The 14,725-nt window shown below is 43.0% G+C and overlaps 1 protein-coding gene across 2 annotated transcripts in view; it reads right to left on the minus strand.

Moving 5' to 3' along the window:
* Nucleotides 1-14,725, minus strand: part of TBX15 (T-box transcription factor 15) — a 97,720-nt gene that overhangs the window by 11,529 nt on the left and 71,466 nt on the right. For both annotated transcript variants that reach the window (XM_074860852.1, XM_074860851.1), the window contains 2 exons: nucleotides 12,093-12,157; nucleotides 4,403-4,500 (listed from right to left, as the gene is read on the minus strand). In XM_074860852.1, the coding sequence (XP_074716953.1) occupies nucleotides 4,403-4,500; nucleotides 12,093-12,157 (163 nt within the window). The remainder of the gene's footprint in view (nucleotides 1-4,402; nucleotides 4,501-12,092; nucleotides 12,158-14,725) is intronic.

The following is a 14,725-nucleotide window of genomic DNA, read 5'->3' on the forward strand; positions in this document are numbered from 1 at the left end:
AATGTGGAAAAAATTCTAATACCTTTAGATAATTGTATCATGTGGACACATCTGGAATACTCTGTGCAGACGTGTTTTCAAAGAAACAATTAAGGACCTGGAAAACTTCCCACTTGAAAAGAAATTAAATGACTGGTGCTATTCACTGTGAGAAGCACAGAAGAGGGACATAAAAACCTGCAAAACAATTAAATATATGAAGGACGTGGATGAGGGGGAACTTCTGTTCTTCTCTCTTAACATCCCACGGAAAGGGATGAACATTCAGTTAGAGTAGGAAAATCAGAATGAATCAGAATGAACCACTTGAATGAAGCATGTTCCACACAGTTGTGTCATAAAAACATGGAAATTGGAGTCACAAGAGTCTATTGAGGATGGGTGACACAAAACTACCATGTATTCTTCTCTCTGCAAGGTAGAATAAGCCGTAAAGATTCATTACTGGATCTTCTTTTTGATTAACTATGCAAACTGAGTATTCGTTCTCAGGCACCTTCTCCATTCAACAAATCATTCTACTTTTTTTCCCCTGAATTCTCTTCAATCTCTTTCCTCCCTTTAAAAATACATACAGTAGAAGACCATATTGTAATGTCAGTTTGCAGTTAGGAAATTGTCTCCCCACTGCTTACCACTATTTTTTTTCTACACCAAAGACTGCATGTCCCTTTTTATCACAGTATTACATACACTGTCTCTTGCCTGTGGCTTATCCACCAAGACCTCCAAATTCTTGTCAGTGCCAACACTTTCCAGCACACTGAGTGGGTATGTATGTCCTAAATTTTGTTTCTAGACACAGAATACTGTATCCACCTGAACTAAAAGCCACGCTTTGCTTGAATGCATGCAGGTTACCAAGCAACCCCCATTGCTCTTCATACCTTTGTCCCCATCATTTCTGACCACGTTGCAGTCTTTATGAGATTTGTACCTTTTAGCAACTTCACTGTTTCATTTCATTCTGGACAACTTAATATTGAAACCAGTCTCTTGCAGAGCAACACTGGGACTGTCCTCACTGGATGGTGTATTCACGGTTATCACATCAGCTTTGAGATCAGTCAGCTACTCATTTCTTAATACACACTAATGCTAATTTTTCCAAGCTGGCACATGTGGCAATAAGTTAAATGCTCTCCAAAAATCCATCACACCTATACAGTTATTTCTATCAGTCAAATCTCTAACCTAACAAAATAATTCAGTTGGATTTGTTTGACAAAACTGTTTTGGAAAAAGCAGATAACTTTTATTTCATGAAAATATTACTAAGTGACAAAAGAAAAGCTAAGAATCCATAGCAGTCCATAGCACAGAAAAATCTAACTGAAAGCAGCAAAGGTACCATATTTAGGCTGCTGAAATCCCAAGCTTCTGCCCCAGAAAGCATCGTTTTTCCTACCACGGTAGGAAAAATCAGGGCTGAATTCCACTGTTCCTACAGGGGATCTGCTCCATCACTTCTCTAGATTTCATATAACTGGAGCCTATTGCTTTTTTCCTATCCATCACAGACAGCATCTTATTTCAGTACTATGAAGTCCTCCCTCCCCTCCCAGCTGAATAACCATAACTCATTCCTCATCAGTGATGTTTCTTCCTAGTCATGTGGCCATTTTTGCCACTCTCATCTCATCTCATCTCATCTCATCTCATCTCATCTCATCTCATCTCATCTCATCTCATCTCATCTCAGCAATAAGTGTGCCCTCCTCTTAAGTTGCAGTGGACACATCTAGGCTTCATGTAGAGCCACAGCAGAGATAAGAATTGAGGAAGAATAGTTCACACATCTTAAAAGTCTCCTGTAGCCCCAGAGCAGTTTCCCAGAGTCAGCACCTTCCTGGTGCCTTCCTGTTCAGCCTCCCAGGAGCTGATCTGCTTCTCATCCATAGCCACAACTAAAAATATCCATTTTGGTGTCAATCCCAAAGAATGTCACCCTAAACTAGATGCAGCCTATGAGAAACCAACAATTCAAGGGATAAAATAGAGGCTTGCGATCCCTTGAGTGTTTATTTGAAAATGCCACATATTCACCCAGCTTTGGAGACAACAGTGTGATCTAGAACTAAAGTGTCTGTTTATTAAAATAATACCCTGAAGACTTCTAATTCATAAATATGCAAGGATACAAGGTAACAGCACGCAGCTCAGAGCACTGATGCTTCAGGTGGGAGAGAGGACTAGAGTCCCGGGCAAGTCCCTTACGTTGAAAAACTGGCTAAGTCTCAGAGGATCTGAGGTGCAATAGCTTATGCTGAAGTCAGCTGTTAAACACCAGTGATTTACTCACCTGTCACACAGTTCATGTGCTAGAAAGCAAGGGGATGAAGAGGTATGGACACCATCCATCCTGGTCATCTTAGCTTTGGAGGGAAGAATCACATGTGGCTTAAAGCCACCTCAGCATTTCTTGCTCTTTCTGCCAGCAATTCCAAGCCTCCAGACCAGTGTATTTGTGCTGGCCCTTGGGGGTTGTCTTGGCAGCCAGAAATTAAAAGAGCTTTTAAAAGTGTCTGTATCTTGGCTTTGCACCTATCACTGAAACCAGGGGTCAGCTCGTTACAGCAGCCACTGGAGAGGTGAGCACTATGATGGAGGGAATATTTCTGATTCATTATCTTGAGGTCATTTCGCATGGCTAAATACAGAGTTCGAGAGCACTGTTTTATAGTGAGTTATTAACTTTTGAGACTGACCTGTGGACACAACTTTAGTTAAGGGCTGCCCTAAAGCTAGTGGTCTGTGGTGTGGCAGTGGTGGTCTGCACAGAGCTGGCTGGTTATAGGGTTCTGGCTTGCTTCCTGATTTTTCAGCTGCCAAACTATATTAAAACAAGCTAAAAATACATTAAATATTTTCCTTTCCTAATATTACCTTACCACGTAAGCACTAGCTGGACTTGCCACTAGGATGTTATCTGATAACCAATGGGAGGGGAGGGGAGGTGTGTGAGCCCGAATAGGGGGTGAGGCAGAGGACGGAGGCTGCTTCAGCAACCGTGACCAGGAGGAGAGGCAGTTATGTTTCTATTTAGGTGGGTGATGAAAACATTTCTGAATCCCTGCTTTAACCCATCTCTGACCGCACGCCCCACCAGAAGTGCTCCTCGACAAAAGCCCCTGAGCTTGTGCAAAACCTTGCCTGCCCCATGCTGTGCTGTTTAAGAAGGGTTGGGTGGTTGTGGAAAGACCAGGCATAGGGAGTCTCACACAGCTGACAGGAGTGTGGTCTGTCCTCTGGTGCTGTGACTTCAGAAAAATGATTTAGTGGGTGAGCTGGGTTCTGGCATGTTGCTTGGGGAACTGGGGTGGGGGATGGATGGCCAGAAGAGATTCCTGCTCTGGATCCCCTTCTGATTCTGCCCTGGTGATGGGTAGCCCCGGCAGCCACTGCTGCTCCCCTCCCTCTAGAGGAGACCACGCCATCCCCAGATGGATTCAAGGTCCAGAGGGAAGTTTTGGGGTGATGTCAAGCTCAAGTGTGACAGGCTGGAGAAGCTGCTACACAGGGCATGCATTTGGTTTTGATTGCTTAACATTTGTGTCACATTTGAACACAGTTTTGGATTGTTTCTTTTCTTGCATGTATATTGGAATAAAAAAAGTACCAGATTGCCTTAATACCTCTATTCCCAGTGATCACTGTGTTTTTAACTAGAAATAACTGCAATGAAGTGAATGGGGAAGCCCTACTCCTAAAAAAAAAAAAAAAAAAAAAAAAAGTAACACATCCTGAAACTAGAGATGAAAGCCCTACTTAACAAATGAAAGATGTAAAGGGCAGAAGCTATGAAAAGACACGGCATGAATAAGCGGAAAACACTTGGCCTACCCAATAATTCCTCCCAAACTCATACTAACAGAAAGTCTTTCCAGCAAGGCCAACAGGTTTTTAAAGCAAGACAGCGTGATCCTGGGCGAAGGCCCATTTCTGGTCTCCTAAAGCTTCCAGAGGGCATACATCCCTTCCCCTTGTGTTTCCACACAAATGGTAAATGTTAACTGTAAATGCAGAACACAGTGTCTGACATGCTGGAGCATTTCCTCAGTTTCTCTGTGCATTCTTCATGCTTAACTCATGCCAGGTACTTGGGCTGGTTCACCTAACCCCTGTGCTCCTTCCTGCTCCTCCTTCCAGCTCTTAGGACTCTAGCTCTAGCACTGGGAACACCAGGGAGATGAAGCAGCTCCATTGCACCTCATAAGGCACGGCCTGTCCACCATTTCCATCCATCCTCTCTGCTCTGTGTCCTTTCACAGCAGTCAGGAGCTCAACAAGGTGTGTGATATCCCCATCCCAGGCACTGGATGCACAGCAGAGCACATTGCTGCTCTTACACCCTCTTCTCCTGCTTATTCTGCAGCTCTTTGCATGCTCTTTGTCTGCTCACCTTGCTGCTTCTGCATGGTAGTGAAATCTTCGAAGGTGAGAGTGCGCACGGGGGGCCTCCAGAAGGCGTAGGTCTCCATAATGGCCTCCAGCCCCGTCCTGTGCAATGAAAATAAAACAAGGAAAGAAGAATGTCAGTCAGCTGGCAAGGGTATCAGTGCCGGGGGAAGAGGACTCTGACCTTGCTTGACAGGCTGCCAGCGGCCTCTGAAAGGTCACCTTGGCATCTGTGAATTCCTCAAGCGAGCCTTCCCGCACAGGTGTTAGCCACTAGAGTAAAAAGAAATTTCCCCAGCCCAGGATTTCATGAGCTCCTAACAGTCTTCCAGCACCTTTTTCTTTTTTTAACAAGGAACCCAAATTTTCTGTCTGCTTTGCAGGGGACACATGACCGTCAGCTCCTCAAGGCATGCTTTATCATAGAGCAGGCTTCCACACTTTGTGGATGCAAGCTGTGATGCAAATGAGGAAGGTCTGCGATTCAGCCTTCAGAGTCAGAGAGATCTTGTGATTTGGTTTCCCTGCCACCTCCTAGTTCTGGACACTGCTTTGAAGTGCTACGGGAAGCTGTCCAAAAGGGAATCTCCTTGGTTTTTGGACTTCAACTAAAAATACATAAGAAGTTTTTTATGAAGGATCTGTGGCGTCTCTGCTTTGGGGACCTAACTCATTTCAAAGACAGTATCAAAGAGAAAAAGCCAAAAATCAAGTGAGAACTTTTCCTTTCGAAAGGCTGGGGTCTCATATTTGTTCTTATTTTCACCACAGAATGCTAGCTCTTCTGAAAGTCTCTAACTCCATAGGCTCAGAGAGGACATAGGTGTATTATCAGGGAAAGACCCCCATGTTCTTCACGAGACAACCCCCTGGAGTTTCTTCCCAGGAAAGGCTCTCCTCTGTGGAAGCTGCACATTGCTCTGTTCCCCATTTCTTGCCTTCCCCTGCCTCTTTTCCAGCAGTAGGTTATAGACCTCACACTGACCGAACTTGACTAGAGATGCTTCGTCAAATGTGAGAACATATCCCCTTTCAACGCAAAAGGCTCTAACATCCCCAGAGCCTCTCATCAGATGTTGAGCTGATACTGGAGCTGCCTTTTGCTTCTGAAAATGTCTTTCTGCACGTGCCTCCACTCACTCAGTTAACTTTCCAAAGTCTCCCCGGAAGCTCAGATGCTTTAAATACATTGGAGTTGGCAAACCAAACTCTGTATTTTAAGAGGAGGTTTAGAAGAGAGGTTGTTGCATGGTGTTTATTAGCTGCTAAGCTGTTAGAAGTAGAAACAGAAGACATCTCTGCATAGCAGTCTCACACTAGTGCTGAGCACATTACAACAAAACTATTTGGTTAATACAGTGGCCTCTGCCAGCTCATGAAGCTCAGAGACAAGGCAGCGCAGAATGCGAACCCATCTGCTAAGCTGGGCTCTGTGTGCAGAATCAGCTCTTCGACTACTGGTACCACCCCCAGGATTTCCTCCACTCCCTGTGTGAGAAAGCCACGCATGTTCAGACTCCATCTGCTTCTCGACACACACAGTCAGGAAGAGAACAGTACCTTTTGCATTCTCATGAAACAATCCCCAGCCCAAACACCAAGGGAGGGCATTCTGGTACTTTATATCCAGGGGGCATAAAATGCCCTGAGCAAGTTGCAATGCAAGAAGACTTGCTGTTGGTAGGACCTGCCTTGATGATTAAAACCAAGTAACACATCCAGAAATACAGACTGGAAGTTCCATCTGTGTTAATCCACCTGCTCTGCGTCTGCCACAAGGATTGTGCAGGGAAGTAGGGAGGCCAGCTCACTAAAACCAGTATTCACACAGTATGGCTCAGTCATCAGATCCCTGTGCACATAACCCCACTTTACACCAGCATCTGACTTCTAGTCTCCTCTTATGTCTCCCTTCCAGTAAAATCCAACCCCTAATGGGAGGTGGCTCAGGGAAACAGTAAAGGGAGGTTAAAGCTATTACCCCTGCCTCTGCCTGGAGCCTGCATCACTCTCATCTCAGTTTGACTCACAGTTCAAAGTTTCTAGCTCCCACACTACCACTTTCCCCTGTATCAATACAGTTCTCGCGAGTACCGTATAATTTGTACTTCTAAAAGGAAAGGAAAAAAGAGAATAGTCAGGAGATAATAAAAAGAAGAAATAAAAGATTAAAAAAAGGAATATTATACTGCTTTGAAGGGTTGGACTCCACTGTGCCTGTGAGCTGATAGAGGGTAAATAGCAGCGCTGTATAAATAGGTGATGGTAAATGGGCAATAGGCATATAAATGGTAAATAAGCAAGCTGCTCTGTATTCCTGCCCTGTATGCCAGGGATAGGAGGGATGTCACCAGGGTCTTACCTCCTCCCGCTCCAGGGGAGCAGGTCTACAACAGCCCCTTTGCTATGGACATGGCTCCTATCACCCTTCCCTTTCCACACTGCAACTGCTGGCAGCAACACCATGGCTTCACCAAATTCACAGACTCCCCTGTAATGCTGCGGGCAACACTGCAGCCACGGGTACCTGAAGAATAGATGCCAAATTTCACAGCCTCTTTCCTCTTCCTGCCCCAAATGAGAGTCCTTTACTCCCCCAGAGGTATGCACATGTTGAACATGCATTATAAAACACCCTCTCTAAGTATGTGTGTGACAGATCTCAAAGTTATGTCCAGCTCTCCTATGCACAAATTTAGGTCCCTATATACTATATCATCTTTTTTTCCTGTTGGGTTTTTTTGGGTTTTTTTTCTTTGTCCAGAACAAATATTTTTGAAATAGTATCTAAGCAGAACACATCCTTACTGAACTTCCACATCCTTCTATGAATTCATGATTCATGAGGCAGCAGCCTCAAGATTCATGAGGCAGCAGCCTCACGTGCTAACCTGCTAGGCACCTACCACCCCATGTCTGGAGTCTTGCAGAAAAAGAATGTGCAGCTTTGCAAAAAACAGCTTTGGCAAGAAGTCACACCACCTTTGAGTAACTGATTTTACAACTCTATCCCCAGCCTTTCAATATATTTTTTTCTTCTGTCTCTGATGTATTCCTATTTTTGAAAGAAAATGTTGAGGTAAGGAGGTGGGAATCAAGAAACTCTATCACTGTCAACTCTAACAGCCCTCTCTCCCATAGCAGTTTATCCATTGGTGTGGTACCAAGATATCCAGAGCCACATCACAGGCCTCCACGACAGGACAGAAAGGTAGTGCTCTCTTAGTCAGCAAAAATAGTGGAGTGCTATTCTGTGTGTGTTTCAGCCCATAACAGGGAAAACAAACTCCACCTGGACAACGAAGAGATGTTTTGGGACAGCAATAAATGTTGACAAAAAAAACCCCAAAAAAATTGTTTTCAGCATTTCTGAAATCTCAGCAACTTCTTTTGGACTTTGGTGAGGGCTGATGGTACCAAGTGTGTTGAACATTATCCATGTGGCATCCACTTTCTCTTCCAAAGAACTGCACTGAAAGATTGACTTCAAAATGTCTATCAGGCCATAAACCCTCCCCTCTCACACCATCTTTATGAAGGAAGTAAAAAAAGTATCAGAAGAGGACTCACTGCCAGCTTTATTTTAATAAGGTCAGTCCTTTAAAAGGTATCCAAAATTCGCTCTCTCTTTTTCATTCATTCTTTTATTTTTAGTGCTATAAAGTTTTAATAATAGGCAATAAATGAAACAGTTCCATTGTCTGAAAAATGAAAAAAGATGGACTATCTATCTGTGCACCTCCATAATCCATCCCATATGGCCGACCTTGACATTCCCGCTGCACACAGGATTCAGGTCATTGTTTCATTTTTCACTGGGGAAGCCAAACTGTTGGCTTCAAGCACCCTCCTGGCTCTCCTACCCTAGACAAAAGCTCAAAGAGCATTTCCAACGCAAACAACTTTTATTCACCTCAGCTGCCCACATCTGAAAGGAAAGCGCTGTTGCTTGCCTTCAGCTTGGGTTTTTTTTCTTCCATCACCCTGCTGAGTTTCCTGACTGTTGTCCGTTCTGGCTTCCTCCTGGATAAGGAGCTCCCGCAAGCATCCCACTGTCAAATGAACTTTACTCAGTCTCCAAAAATAGGTTCTGTGGCATTAAACATGCACCCTCGCTACCCAAACATTTGGGTAGCTGAGCTCCATATGTCAAAATCTCTGGTTCTCAATCTCTTGAAGTTCAGGAAAGCAACCAGGTGATACCTGCCCCGTACGTACGTTACATAGGTATTCTTTCACCACCAGTACTGGTTCTCTTGTTTCACTTTTACAGATGCTTCACGTGCTTTTGCAGATAAACCAAAGAGGGAACAAAAATCATGTAGAGGGAATCTCTAGTAAGTGAGAACTAAGACTTGGCCTTCTAACACAGGCTAGCTCCCTAATCCATCAAGACTAATGGCTAGATTGCTGAACACCATTAGTTAATATGGTTTGAGTGCTCAAAGACTGCAAAACAATGTCCAGCTGCTGAGGTGTTCGCATCCTTTCCTCTGAAATATCTCACTGCTCCTTCTCCCAGCACAAGGACTGAGGCAGTCAGCTGTGAAGGGAGACAATCATGCGAAAAAACTGAAGGAGATCCCAGAAGAGATCCATGAAAAAAATCTCTCCCCAGGGTGGATACTGGCAGTTACATCATGATGGGATTGTCCCCAGGGCAGCAGGATTTTAGCAGTCTCTTGTACTAGTGAAGGGAAACCACAGTCATAAGGAAACATACGGGAAGGCTGTGAGTTGACAGAAGTGAAAGGTTTAAAATGGAAACTAGTTTTAAAAACAACAGTCAACTCCATAATTTCTGCAGCAGGCAACAACAGTGTTATCAGAATAAGAAATAAGTGAAGGAAAAACATCCATCTCTTTTCATGGAAAAGTCTCAACACAAAGCAGAAAGGAAATGTCCTAGGGAAGAGGTGGCCTAAGAGTTTCACTTCTCCCACCATGCTCTGTTTTTTCCAGCGTTTGTTTTTTTCTTCCATCATTTGCTGGCAAACTCTAACCATGGCACTAATTCAGTATCCCGATGTTGCTGGGATACCATGCCCTGGCACAACTTCAGACATTCTGTCGCCCCTGTTGCTGCCACACTGGTTTTTTTTCTTTTAAGGCCTTATACAGAAAACCTCTTACACATATTCTACACTTGCCTTCTTCACAAATGGCTTCTTTTTCAAATTACCCTGTTTCTTTTTCAAAGGAGGCCTACACTTTCAGTGGGACGTTCTCCAGCCTGATGCACCATAGCTGACCAAAGTTGTTGTGGGGATGTGGGAAGTTACAGAGCATCACCGTCATCACTCCAGTTGACCAGTGATCCTGATGAGATTAGAAAGTCATGAGGGGAAGAGGAGCCAACCAGCACAGTTTGGAGAGTCCTTTCCACATGCAGCTTGGACCTTAATGCTTTTCTCCCTCTTATGTGCACATCTATGTCCATGTCCTCTTTAAGGGGAGCAACTGAGTGTTAGTGTCCTCCACCAGCTGACAACAGCAGTGCAACCTTAGCCAGACCACTGCTTGTGAGGCAGGCGCCTGACTGCTATATGTGCTTGCAAATACCTTTGCCTGTTTTTTCTTCCTAAAGCCTCAGGCTGCTCTCTTTGATGTGTAATACCTTAAAGATTTTAATTCCTCTTTACATCAGCAGAGAGCCTTACTGAGCCCTCCCCACAGCTGCAGTCGTGTAGCAATTTCCTGCCCTTTCTTAAATCAATGAGCTACAAAGATCAGTAATTCCCAACCTTTTCAGGAAACTGTCCAAATTCACTGGGCTAGGACCTTATTAATGCCTTCCATGTTAATCTAGCCCACCATGTACCTGGAACTGCATCAATCCCTCTTCTAAACCCAGCCTCCAGTGCAGCTGTATCTCTGCACACAGGGAAGACCTTGTACCCAGAGCACATACTACTTCTCCCACTCAGGAGAGGAAATCAGAGTGAAAATCACATATGCCTCAAGTATCAGACCTAATGTTCACGGCAGGGATTAAACGAGGGCAGTAACATCTTTTTGTATAGCTCCAGCAAGATGAAAACAGGGGAGCTGAGCTAGGAAGTTGCTAGGTCAGTAAGATGTCTTCTTGGTGATCATGGAGAGCGTAGCATTTGCACAGGTGATGGGAAACATGGGGCAGTTGCCCATTCACTGAACGCTTCCCATACCAAACCATGAGTGAGGGAGTAGTCCTGGCGAACACACACACGAGGAGCATGCAAGTAGAAACTGAATTACAGTGCCCGTGGGGACAGCAAATGACGGCTACGCACATGACTTTCACTCTGGTCTGCACATTCAGAGCCTTGCTTTACAACCCTAGGGTTCTTGTAACGTAGTCATATATGTCTAATTCTATAATGAATTTAATGTTTAAAGCCTTTGTCACACTGATTTAAAGGATACCTATGTCATGTAGATCTGAAATATTTAGATCTACTGCACATACTGCAGGGTTCATGAGTGGCAGAAAAAGTTGAAACTTTTTGTTTGGACTTTCTTATTCTTCTTTGACAATTCTGTAATGTCTTTTACTAATACAAAAGTTTTTTTGATTAAAAGTTCCTGTTTTACTATTGTGTTGTTACAACACAATGTATTCTAAATAATGTTTGAGGTACTCTACTTGATCTTCTCATAAAAGTCCTGACAAAATTAGTGACACGGTCAAAGTGAAACAATTTGACATCACTGGAGAAAAGCTGAAATTGTTTGAAACTAGAATATTTTTGCACTTTTATCCTGCAAACATATTAGAAACTCAGTTTTCTTCTAATGTAAAGCAAGCATTTGTGCTCCAAGTTTTGGAATTTCCTGTGAAAATTAAAATTTTAAAATGCCCTTCAGTCAGCTCTACAAGAACAAGCAAAAGTGTCTAGGTCCCCTCACCTACAACTTACATTATTTTGCAGAATGTTAGTCTATGACATATTAGTCTGGTTTACAATCTGAAATTTTATATTTTTCTCTCCGTTCTTCATTTTAATAACAAAAAAAAAAAAGTAATTCTACAGTATCTTTACAAGTCCATTTACCTAATTTTTTGGATATCGTGGCACCATATCAGTAATACACAGTTTACTAGTAACTTACCAGAGATCCTAAAGAATGTTTTAATCTCAACAACAAATGGAAAAGCTCAGAGGAACATGAAAATAATAGAAATGAGCATAAATAAATTATCCGGCAGGAAATAAAACAACAGCAAAATATATACAGAAGAAAACAGCCTTGAAAGTACTGGTAACAGAAGGGGTACTGAGGTAGCAGCAAGCAGGAAATGAAACATATAACAGCAAAAAAATACAGTCACAGAAAAATGTTGTCAAGCAGGAAAGTAATAAGCTGTCTTTACAGATATGTTGTCTAAGAATATCTAATGCCTTCTGTCAGGGTTTGGGACTGCAAGACCCAGGCAAAGGTAGGACCAGCACTGGAAGAGACTTCTGAAAAGAAATGGGGTCTGTCTAGCTGGCTAACCTGGAAAGTAGGAAGCCATCATTATACATTGGATCTGTTCAGGTAATTAAAACAGTCCTTCTAATTCCTCTAAGAAATAGTCTACAGCAAACTTCTCCTGTAAAAATTAATTAGGATCACAAAACACCTTCCTCAGCCTTAGATGCATGCCCTGTGCACTTATCAGGGGAAGGAGAGGTAAGATCAGTGAGGAAACACAAACAAGCTCCTCTTACCTGTTTCTCCCAGAATCTCTGAAACCTTTAGCAAAGGGGTTTCTGTCAATTTTTAATCTGGTGATCTACAAAGGAAGAAAAAGACAATTAGTTGATCTCTCTATTTTTTTTTTCTTTCAACAAATGAAAATTACTGATGATTACAACTCTTGCCCAAATCACCTGTACAATGATCTTTCATACTTATTTCCCCAGACTTATATTAAAGTTGCCCTTCTGTTAGCTGTAAACAAACTATCTGCTTAGCAAATGAATGGTGCCAGAGGCAGAAATCTGGCAGCATCGGGACACCTGGCACAACACTGGCGCTGAGCAGCTGCTCCCAAAGGAGGAGCACACCTTGGACCCAGGTACAAAACCCCAGGAGCTATAACTCATCAATGGCCATGTGGTTCAGGAAGCAGACATACAGCTCAGGTTTGGCTGGTATCTGGGTTATCCCCACCTCAACGCTCTAGATATCAAGCAGCTGGATGCATTCATGGACCTTTAAACAATTCTAAGAAATAAAGGCCAAGCAAAGCACAGGCTACAGTCTCCAAAGATGGCAGCTGGCCACCCAGTCCCATGCACAAAGTGCTGCTGTTCTGGTCAGCATCTGGGTGGCCCTTCAAGGGTTTAATGGTCTGGAAACCATATTTTTTTCTTTTTTCCCTCCTCTAAACAAAGAAGATGACAGCCAGACTTTAGTGCTTTTGGGGAACCTTCCTTCCTGCTTTATTTTTAGACATGAATTTCATGCTGGTAAATATGGAAAATAATACTGGGATTTTGACCTTGCAGCCCGTGGTATCATACTCCCTGTTGCTGGCTATTCCCCAACCTGCTGCAGCACAAGAGCTTCCTTCTGCCAGCCTTACCTTGTCCCTGAGTCTCTGGAGTGAAAAGAGAGAGAGATCTCCAGATCCTATCAAATTTGAGGTGGTTTTGCTGAAACAGCTCAAAAGGGACTAGTTTAATATAGACTTATCTGAAGGGGATTTGCAGGTGTTTTGCTTCTGTCAGGATCAAGCCTTTACTCTAGATATTAACCTCAGATCTGGAATGCAGCTCCTATTTTTGCAGAAGCTTAATTTGTGAACTTAATTTCCGCTAGCCTGACTTTGCAGCTGTCCTGGGACTTGTGTGTACAGAGACAGATATGTTCTGTGGAGGATGGAATTACAGCAGAGGGAATCCCTGTGGTGGATTTGCTAACATTTTACAATTGTTTCCAGAGACTCTTCTCCCAGTAAGGCAAAGTTTTACAACCACTGGAGGGCATGCAGGCAGATTGAGGGGATTTAAATTTATATCTAATGAAAAGGTTTCTACAACCCATCAGAATCTTCTTTACTTGTATTATAAAAATCCACCCCCCAATTTTGGGAAGGTGCAAAATGCCCAAATGTTTGGAATTCAGAGTGACAGGAAGAAATTTCAGTGCTTCTTTACAGTGAGGTGGCCTTACAGAGCCAGTGCCTGACAGATATTCCTGCCTTAGCACTCCCCTTACCTGCATAATTATGTCTTATAGGTCTGGTCATTAGGAAGGAATGACAGGCTTCTTTCCTGTCATTACTTTTCCTTTCTCTATCCTCTTTCTATATCTGGTCTATAGTTAAAAGTTTCTGAAGTACATACATGCATTTGGGCGAGGGGGGCAGGAAATTTCAAATGCTGCAATGGCAGCAAACCCACCATTGTGTTGCAGTATTTTTTTCTGCTGGAAGTTGATCCATTTTGGATCCAAATTTAATTCAAGGGGACCAGTCAGAGAAAAAGTTAGGAGTGGGTATCCAGAAGCAGTCATGGGAGCACTGTAAGCATATGTGCTCTCTCTTATATGTTGCACAATGAAAACTCTGTAACAATTTACTAAATTGTTACAATTCACAATTGTTACGTATTGGCTAAATCTTACAATCTGCCCTGAACTGACCTGACATGAGTCTGTCTCTCAGTCCAAGAATACTAAATATAATGACATTCACTGAGTTCATGAAGTCATTCTCCAGAAGCACAGATGTTGTCATGGAAAAAATATTTACTTCACCATTTCTGATTCAAGACTCCTCTGCAATTTATGGCACAAAATTGTATAACCTATTTCCTTAACAGGCTTGATAACAGATTATTTTTATTCCAAGATGGGTTTATAACAGTACCTTGTGCTCTCTAAGCAGACACACTGTTAATACAGCAAAAAGCTTCGCTAACTGAGATTCTGTTTCACGTGGCTGGGAAAAAATTACCTTCCACAGACCTTTTAATGCCGTCACAACCCCCGCCCCAGTAAGAAGGAGAATGGTAGGAAAGGGAAATGTGATGTGCACAGTACCTCTCACCTGAGAATAAAATAGGGAGTACGTGTACACGAACAAGAGAAGAGGAACACACTAAGCCCAAAGCGTGACAGAGGTGGTGTGAAGGTTAATGGGAATCCCTGAGGCAGATGAGCAATACATAAGGAGACTATAAAGAGAATAGATGAATATAAGGAGCTCTCAATGTGTGCAACGAACATGGCTGCAGAAACGATGAAGCAGGCCACCTCCTTAAAGACTAGGGCACCATCTTTCACTGGCCACTAAAGAAAAAGGGGAAACAAACATGTGTAATCCACAACAGGACCTTTCCAAATCTCTTTTCTG

Source organism: Strix uralensis, chromosome 2 (genome assembly GCF_047716275.1).
Source record: "Strix uralensis isolate ZFMK-TIS-50842 chromosome 2, bStrUra1, whole genome shotgun sequence".
In the NCBI taxonomy this organism is placed as follows: domain Eukaryota; kingdom Metazoa; phylum Chordata; class Aves; order Strigiformes; family Strigidae; genus Strix; species Strix uralensis.